Source organism: Atta cephalotes (assembly GCF_000143395.1).
Source record: "Atta cephalotes unplaced genomic scaffold scaffold00052, whole genome shotgun sequence".
NCBI classification, from domain to species: domain Eukaryota; kingdom Metazoa; phylum Arthropoda; class Insecta; order Hymenoptera; family Formicidae; genus Atta; species Atta cephalotes.
The window spans coordinates 730781-740407 of record NW_012130116.1 but is presented as its reverse complement, the minus strand read 5'-3'; the positions used below and the strand labels follow the sequence as shown (position 1 = coordinate 740407).

General features: G+C 39.3%; 1 protein-coding gene across 1 annotated transcript; it reads right to left on the bottom strand.

Annotated features, from left to right (window-relative positions):
* Positions 1–1474: 1474 nt before the first annotated feature.
* Positions 1475–8528, bottom strand: LOC105623087 (ras-responsive element-binding protein 1). The gene is made up of 4 exons (XM_012204488.1): positions 8420–8528; positions 7405–7481; positions 2247–6689; positions 1475–2071 (listed from the first exon to the last, which is right to left on the bottom strand). The coding sequence occupies exons 1-4, from the start codon at positions 8526–8528 to the stop codon at positions 1475–1477; spliced, it is 5226 nt and encodes a 1741-aa protein (XP_012059878.1).
* Between the last annotated feature and the right edge of the window lie 1099 nt (positions 8529–9627).

The following is a 9627-nucleotide window of genomic DNA, read 5'->3' as shown; positions in this document are numbered from 1 at the left end:
AAATTTTTTTGATAAAGAATAAATTTTCCAAGCAATATCGATCCATTATAGTTATTTTTATTATTTTACCGTTAAAAAAGATCAAATTATTGTAGATATATTGCCAAAATGTAAAAAAATTACAAGAATATGTTTTATTTTACATTTAAGAAGGTTCGAGAATTTTTAAACGATAGTGTATATATACACATACACACACGCACCAATATAAAGGCATACGGGATCATGAAGAACGCTTCTCGTAACGAAGCGTTACGAAGGAATTTATCAGAAGCGTAAATAGTACGGATGCATTGATAAAAGAGGAAGATATACTATGTAACATTTATTTTTAAATCGTAATTTGTCGTTTTCATCGACAAATTAAACTGAATGGAATGTGCAGCGCAGGTACTTTTCAATGATAAAGAAAATGTACGTCATGATAGCAAATAATATACTTCACCATAGTTCATAGCGAATACTTACGCAAAAAATAGGTGAACCGCAAAACGAATCGAAAGAAATTTTTTGAATTACTTTTTAAATTTCTTCAAAATCGAGATATGATTTTGAGAACAGTTACTTCTTTTTTTTATTTTCTTATATACTGAAGTGATTCTTATATACCGATCTGTTTTTACTGTATAAAATTAAGATTGTATTAAATTAAGATTGTATTAAAAAATAAGATTTAATCGAAAATATTAGTTTAAAATAATAAAAAATATAATTTGCGTAGAATAAACTTCCTATTGATTCCTTCGTATCACCTACTTTTTGCAATGTAAGCAAATTTGTTGACAATTCTGTTCTCATTACAAATGGTAAAATTTTACATCGTATGTAGCGTATAATGATCCATTTTCGATTACTGCTCACAAATGATTTCATCAGATAAACTTTATAAGACACTACAGTGTTTTATACGAACACGTGCGATAAATTGATAAAAGAGTATAAGGCACGATCGTGAACCTTAAGGATGCTATTTCATTTGTGGATTTTTGTCATACAACAAATGTGTGCAATGATCCTCGGATCTCTATAACCAATCAACAAGCTTGAAAAATTTGTCGTACAACAAAAACATACAAATGAAATAATGACCTAAACGGAGAATCGAAAAATCTGAATAATTTCAAGATATCTTCTGTGCTCATGAACCATAAAAGAAAGTGGTGTGCGATCAGACGTTAATGATAATTTTAATCTTCTAATAATCTTTAGAATAACTCTCGTTAGCGGTAAACGGTTTGTTACATTACAATTCTGCTTTTTTTTCTACTCATAATCTTCTGAGATTCAAAATAGTTGTTTAATATCTCGATAATTAATATCTTGAGTACAGTTCTATACTTTACATTTACTCCGAATCTAATCTGTCTTTATTCCAATCTGTATTTTTATCCAATTTAATCTATATCTATTCACGCGATTTATATGTCTGATCGTACCCCTCTTCTTTTTGTCTCTTACACGATTGATCATTCGATTACTCATTATGGTTCACCCCCAACAACTTCGCCGCGTCGTCCGCCGAGCTTAGAAGAACCTTGTCGAGCAAACCTTTCTCGCGTATACCCAGCAAATTAGAGATCAGGTCGTTGTCTCCGCTCTCACTGGGTACCTCCGCGGGAGGCGGCGGAGAAGACAGCGGAGCGGATGCGGCACCTTGGGGACCGTCGTTCGCCATTCTACCGGTGAGAGTGGCCATGTTATCATAGTGATTGTATCGCATCAGGGCACAGGGTGCCGCATCCGCCGTTGCTACCGCCGCGACGGTTGGCAAAGAGATTCTATCCTGTGTGCGGGGCCTGCTGGTGTTAGTGGAGATTGGCGAGTGCTGTTGACTCCTAGGTGTTATCGTTGGTGGTTGCGCAGGCGAATTGTCCTCGTCGCCGCTGTTAGCTATATACATGGCGGAATCCACTGACTCATGTTTCTTACGGTGGCGTAGCATGCTGTGTTTGAGCGTGAATTTCCTGGTGCATATGTCGCATTCGAAGGGCCTCTCTCCCGTGTGGGTCCTCATGTGACGCCGGAGATCTTCCGCGGACCAAAATCGTCTCAAGCAGAAAGCGCACATAACCTGGATGGAGGAGATACAAGAATGTTACTTCAATTGTATTATTATCGACGCAAACTTGAAAACACTTATAAAATGTATATTTGACATTATTTTTATTTACTTTTTCATGCGAATCATGTTCGCATCAGTATAATTCTTCTAGAAATCTTTTTAGAATTCCGTTATACCTTATTACCTTTCTGTTGCTGTAATCAGGAAAACGGCCTTTCTTTTCTTCTCCATCACTGAGATGTTGGTGCGATGCTAACATCTGATCTTCGTTTGCATCTATATTCATGGATGCCATGTCGAGAGCCCCTTTGGCCTTCAACATATCGTATGAACGACTATGACTGGCTTTGATGTGGTCCAGGCAGTCCTGTCGTTCCGAGAAACCGCTGTCGCACAGATAACATTTGAAGGGTACATCACCGGGACTCGGTGATAATCTTGGTGATTTGCGCGATCTGGTGGCGTCATTTATCGAGGGTGACGCGGTGGAAGTCGGTTTCGCGACTGCGACGGCAGACGATGTGTTCTCCATGTTGTCGGACATGCTCGATGAACGGCTCTCGTAATCGCTCTGATCATTTTGCGCGGGGCATTGAGGCGGACTGTTTTGTTGATCACTAGATTCCGATCTAGACGCATTCTTGCGGTGCTTACTCGACCGGTGCTTCTTCAGATTGCCCAACGTGGCGAACGTCGAGCTTGGACACTGATGACATTTGAACGGCCTCTCGGGCACATTTCTCATGGAGAACGTGTTGCTGCCGTTGCTGCTACTGCTGCTGCTAGCGACCACTTGGACGTCCGGCGAGGATGAATTCCTGACACGGCGCATTTTGTTCGCTTTCGCCTTGTGCTTTCTCAACAAATGGCGGTCGCAGTTGGACTTGGTAGTGAAATGATGCGAACAGTGAATGCACTGATACGGCTTCTGGCCGGTGTGGGTGAGAATGTGTCGTCTCAGCGACGAAGTCCATGGAAATTGACGGTCACAATACGGACATGAAACGCGGTTTGGTGCCATTGAGTATGCGGACTTCTTCTTCTTTTTCTTCTTCTTATTTGGCGAGGAATCATTTCCGGAGTTCAAGGAATTCATAGAATCAGACTTCTCGCTGCCGGAGTTATTACCACTGGTCGATGCAACGGGGCCCTCCTCGTCACTCAAATATTGCGGTTGAAATTGTTGATATTGCTGAGACGCATTGTCTAAAAGCTTTGAGACACTAGCGAGATCGGGCGCTCCGTCTTCAAGTTTGCCTTGTTCCTTTTCAGTGGATTGTATCATTTCTTCAGCGCGTATTGATTTGCTTTCAGCTGCGGATTCTTCCAGATCGGCGTCGATGTTATTCCGTGTGATCTGTTCACCGTGGGTTTCTTCCGAGATTTCCTCCGCGGACTCGGCCGCTTCTGTTTTTACGAGAATATCTTTAACACCATCGCTGTTTTCCAACTGATCTCTCAACAAACTCATACTAGACTCGCGTTGAACTTGCGATTCCTGAACGTCCCGATCAACCGGCTCCTCGTCTATCACCATTTCGTTGTCTGAATCATTGTCATCTATTTTATTGGCCTTCAGTTGTTGCGCTAAAATCGCGTATTTTACTTGGTCCGAGATAGGGTGTGTGCCGTAGTCCGATGTGATCCCCGGCGTGTCGACGTTCGGAAGAATGCTCGAATATGGTTGAACTATTTGCGAGGACGATGGACTAGTAGTCTGTACCATACTTGGATGACTTGCGGGCGGTCGACCTCTAGTCGAATGTCCACCGCGAGGTCTTTGGCTCCAATATTGTGGATGCTGTTGCTTGATATGTCGTTCCATATTACTCCTAAGCGTGAATCTCGCCGTGCAATGCTCACAAGTAAAAGGTCTCTCGGTACGATATCTACGTTGCTTTTGCTTGGGGATTAATACTCCGTTCTTGAGTACCATCTTTACAGGATCATTCGATGGGATAACATCTGTTTTTTCACGGCTCGGCGCGGTCTGATTAGTAATCTGCGTATTCATCAAGTTTGCATAAGCATTTTGCTCACTCGAGGATTGCGGAGTGTCCCTTGTTTGCGGATACGCTGCGTAACTGGTGCTGGGTAGTGACGGATCCACTGAAAGTGTACCGCCACCAGTGAGCTGCAAACCTCTAACCAGTTCCTTCTGTAGTCTGCCCTTCGTTAATTCCTGGCCGAACATGTGAGGACTGAGGAAGTATGGCGGTATCATGCCGGCACTGGTTAACGTACCGAAATTGCGATAAATAGTATTCGCATAAAGAGTCTCCAGTGACGTCGTCGGTGAGCTCTCACGTGCTCTGTTCAGCAAAGCTTGAGTTAACAGCAATGCTGGATTCGTGGCGTACAATTCCTGTTGATTGCTCTTAAACCGCTTCTCCTCCTGTGAACCGCAATCCTCATTTTCTCTCTTTCGCTTTCTGCTCAGATCCAACACATCCATGGACAGATCCAACGGACCGTCCTCCCCCGAGCTCAACCCAGAGCTTGTCGAGGGCTTCGTCAGGTTCATCGGACTAGCTTGAATTCTTTGGTGTGTATCCGTTTTGGTATCACTGACTAGAGACACGCTGCCGTCCGACGATCCCGACTCGACATCGTCATCGATCTTCGAATAATTAGATTTCACGAGCAAATCGTGAGATACGTTTGCTTCGTCGGCGTTTCTTTTGACAAGATTAAGAGCCTGCATCTTCACTCTGGTGAACGCGTCCGACTTATCATAGCGATTCATCAATATCTCGGGGCAAATATTCGATGGTCCAGGATTACAATCCATTGCTATAGACGGATAGTGTATTTGTTGTTGAGGAGTTTCTTCGCGTTCATTCGGATAAATAAGTGTCTTCCGCACATCTTCTCTGATGACTCTGGGCGAGCTTCTTTCGATGTTATCGTTTGTCGAATCTTCATTCGGATGATAGATTAATGCATTCTTAACGTCTTCTTTGCTAATCATCCCGTGACGATTCTTCACGTGCCTCTCGCAATTTGCTTTGGTGGTGAATGCATAATTGCAGAGAGAGCATTCAAATGGCCTGTCACCGTTATGCGATCTCAGATGCTTCATCAGAGCTCCTTTGTCAGTACTGCTATAAGGACACATATTGCACGGATATGACATACCTGGTTCCACGTTCATATGCGCACGATTGTGTCCCTTCAATGCTCGCAAATTGGGAAATACAGATGTGCATAGTCTACATGGGAACTCGCCCTTCAGTTTCATCTTCCGGAATTCCGCGGTGAAGGCATCCTGCGCTTCTTCTTCATTGTATTCGGACGAACAGGTGCCTGAGGAACCTGAAGAGCCAATATTTGGATTGAATTTGATGTTATTTTCGGGCGTGCTCGCATCCGATCGAGGAAAGGTCTGCAATCCATTCAGACTAACAGATAAGATGCTCGGGATATCCGCTAAATCCTTAGTCTCTTTCGATTCCCTGATTTCGCTTGGTTCTCGTGGCTCCTTCGTCTCGTGCACCAAAGACTTATTCTGTAGATCCAACACAGCGAAAAATATCTCGCGCTTTGTCTTAGGATCATCGGGCTGCGGGCTCGGATCGTCCAGTTCTGTCTCGAGATTGTTGTTAGTACTAATATCATTATTATTGTTGTTATCGTTGCTGTTTCTTTTGTTCTTGTAGGGACCCTTGCATTCTTTTTCATGGGCTAATTGGGCCTGTCTGCAGGGAAACGCGTGCAAGCACTTCATACACTGGAACCTATTGGCCTCGCCAGAGGCCGGTCGATGCAGTTCACGCTCGCACATCGCCCGAGCGATCGTTGGAAATTTGATGGACGAAAAATCAATGAACGTCAGATCCCTGAAACCGTCCACAGTGTTACGCAGACTACGGCTGTTGTTGCCTTCCGAGTTCTTCTTGTAGTGTCTCATTGAACGATGAAGGTTTAACGCACGATGATTCTTGAACGACTGGTTGCAGGTCTCGCATGTAGCTGGAGAACCCGGATGCACGCGCTCCATATGAGACTCCAAAATCGCACTGCTTGCGAAATCCTGACTGCAGAGCAAACAACCAAAAGTTTTTTGCTCATCCTCTGGCCTACACCTGATCGACATCTTGGTGTTGTTCAAGAGGATCTTATGCCTCCTCTGATCCTCCATGTCACTGATGTCTTCGTCTGCGCATTTCCGCTTGTTTCCGCGGTTGTTGCTGGGCGACGGTTGTCGATCGTCGATCAAGTCCGGTGAATTGTGCCTAGTTATCTCATTGTTGTTGTACTCGTCTTGACTTGTCCCCGCCGGTCTTTCCGAACTGCTGCTACCTTCAGAGTCCGTGCAACTGTTCGGCGACACCATCCGATGTGTACATCTCACGTGTCGGTTCATGTTGCCATTCGTCGTGAACGACATATCGCAATGTTTGCACTTGAACGGTCGTTCGCCTGAGTGCACCAGCACATGCCGGTCCAGCGAACTCGCCGAACTAAGTACCTTATTACATACGCTACAACTATAGTCCTCTTCGCCGCTGCAGTCTGTGCTGCGAGGGGAATTGTGGCCACGCAGATGATTCGTCAGTTCGTGGGAACTGGAAAATACCGACGGGCACGTCGGGCATGGATGCGCGCCATTCTCCGATAGCTCAACCTACATTTTTCGGAGAAAAATATGCAATCTTTTTTAAGAATTCATGCAATATATCGTTTACATAAAAACATCATTATTACAAAAATATAGTTGTATTTACGTTAATAATTTGCCTTTTTTTAACTCTGATAATTTAATTAAGATTATTTAACTAAGATTAATCGTTTCAAATTTTTGTTATCATTAATTTAACAAATTTGTTGTCATTAATTTAATAAATTTTACGTGTTCCAAATGATCTACTCAACTTATTATATTAATTTAACATAAAATGATTATGTTAGAAAGAATAACACAGATATTATATAAAAAAATTTAATACAAAAAAATGTAACATAATTTATAAGCAAACAATAAAAGTATATCTTTTTAGTGAAATTAACACTTATGTTAAATTAATATGTATTTATCATTTACGTTTTAAAACACATTATTTTTATATTATTTGTTCACTTACTCATAAATTGCATTATTTGGCATTATTGAATATTAATTTAACACTAAATATTTAAATAACAAAATCACATTATGTTAAATTAACACTGGAATATGAAGAAAATTCAAATTTTAATAAGGACCGTTTATAATACAAATACAAAATATTTTTTATTATGTCATTTTTTACTAATTGTAAGTTCTAAAATTTTTTTTTCAATTTATTAGCAATACAAATGCCTAATAAACTTTGTATTGAAATATGATTTAAAATATTTACACTTGATGATGGTGATGCAGCATCAATTTGCGTTTCGTTTTCCTGTTCCTGGCTGGATCCATTCTCGGGTCCAGTCACTGTAACACATAAAATATAACTTTTAATTTAAAGATCAAAATATAAAATGTGAAATAATTAAACATAGAATATAAAAAATAAGTTTCTAATAAATGATAATTAACTATCATAAATATAATTAATTATTATAAATAGCCAATAATTATTATAAATAGCCAATTTACTTTTATTGTTTGACTGAAAACCAAATGCTTAATAGTCGAGGAAACTGAGCTTCATGTTATGATTTCTCATTCATTCCTCAGACAGAGATTTCAGGAAGACCGGAAAAACCCGCAGAACGAGCGTGACTTCTCTGGACCACAAATCTGCTGACGAAACAGGAAAACCGAATCGTTTCAAATATAATAAAAGAAGCGAATTTGTCAATTCAAGCTAAAAAGAGAGTGTAAAATTATGCAAGAATATTATTCTTTCTAAATAAATTTATATTGCGGTTCGCATAATCGATTCTGTATTTCATCCTTTACATTTATCTTTCTTTTCTCAAAGTGATGCTTACTTTTCATCGATTTACACAAATAAAGGAAAAAATGCTGCAGTGCAATAGATATACAGGAAATACAGCTATAATTCTGAAGAATCTTTTTATCACAGAGAAATTTATGCAACCATCTAAATCGCGAATGTGTACGATGGTATAAATCATCATATCGCAATTTTTCAAAAAGATTACTGAAAAATGTCTGCAATGACGAGAAAGTTACGTTTCGGGTTGTCAAGTTCTGTTGCTGCCTTTATGACACAATTCAAAATTTCGTCCGCGGTATAGTGATTTAAAATGTGTGTCAGAATATATATCACGCTAACTGATGCGCACCGACCTTAAAACCGCGGATAAACAGGAGCCACCGCCGGATCCGCCGGTGCTACGTCTCCGGTTTAACCGTACTGGGTAAGGAACTGTGTCAGCGACAGGACAGGACACAAATCTGACTAAGTATTCCGGAAGCTGATACCCAGACCGAACCGCAGATGGAGCCGAGACAATAATACTTATCAACGTTCTCGTCCGACGTTCTAACCGCATTCGACGGTCTCCTCATTCTCTATTTACACGCGTATGGACAACGCAACGAACATCTCAAGAAACTAGCAATCAGGCTTAGAATGCAAGGTAAGAAACTAAAATTTAAATTATTTAATTCCCTTATCAAGAGGAAAAATATTTACACTCAAAGTTCATTCTTGAAAGAATTTTTGTCTAAAATCATGTTTGTTCACGTGATGGATTATAAGAGCAGTCTATTTCTAATCTCAAGATTAATCTCATTGTATGTTCTGATATCAACCTGATGCTTTTATTTGTTAATTTGGAAGACTTTGGATCTTTTCATACAAATCGGTAACGTTATAATATTTATACCTAATATAATAGAGTGGAATGAAACTATTAACTGTGATAAGATAATTAAATAATAGTAGGGACAAATTGCTTTTAGTATTTAACTTATTGCTCCTACAAAAAAAGTTTCGTTAAATTCTAAATAATCAAAAATTAATTATGCAATAATTAAGATTGTATCTAACAAATTCTCTTGTAAAATCATGATTTACAATAATAAAAGTCTACAATACCTACAAAGTTTAAATGATATTTTTAAATTAATGTATTATTTTTTTTGAAAAATTATAGTATATACCTTGAAAGTTTCGATTAATTTTTAATTAATAATCGAGTTTGATAGAGAAAGATAAATTTTTCTCTGATTCAACGTAGACACTTGTACATAAATTATTTTCTCAATAGAATTTTATGAGAACAATACTTCAGTCTCGAGCACAGATGAATTTCGAACACAATGACTCATGCGCGTGTTTCCGTGAACTGTCAGAAAGAATGAACGAAGAAATAATAAGCTATCTTCCAAAACATCGATTTACTGTTCGATAGTGGAGAATAAATGTTTCATACTCAGTCTATATATCCAAAGAATATATCAAAAATAGTAAATTTCTGTAAAGAGAGATAAATATCATTGTTTCTTTTTTTTACGAACAATCGTAAAATAAGATAAGAAAAATCCAGAAATTGCCAAATATGTCAGGATAAATAAACATCAGAAGAAACGAAAAGATAAATGATGTAAGATTTCGAAAGAATTTACAAAGATAAAAATAAGGTAAATAAGATTTTTGTTTTGT

What these genes read in the sequence shown, in the direction of transcription:
- LOC105623087 (XM_012204488.1), bottom strand. Translation starts at nt 8,528, where the DNA reads ATGAGGAGACCGTCGAATGCGGTTAGAACGTCGGACGAGAACGTTGAT. An exon ending in ATCAGCTTCCGGAATACTTA is followed by an intron (nt 7,482 to 8,419) that starts GTCAGATTTGTG and finishes TATGTGTTACAG; the next exon opens with TGACTGGACCCGAGAATGGA. An exon ending in CTGCATCACCATCATCAAGT is followed by an intron (nt 6,690 to 7,404) that starts GTAAATATTTTA and finishes CGAAAAATGTAG; the next exon opens with GTTGAGCTATCGGAGAATGG.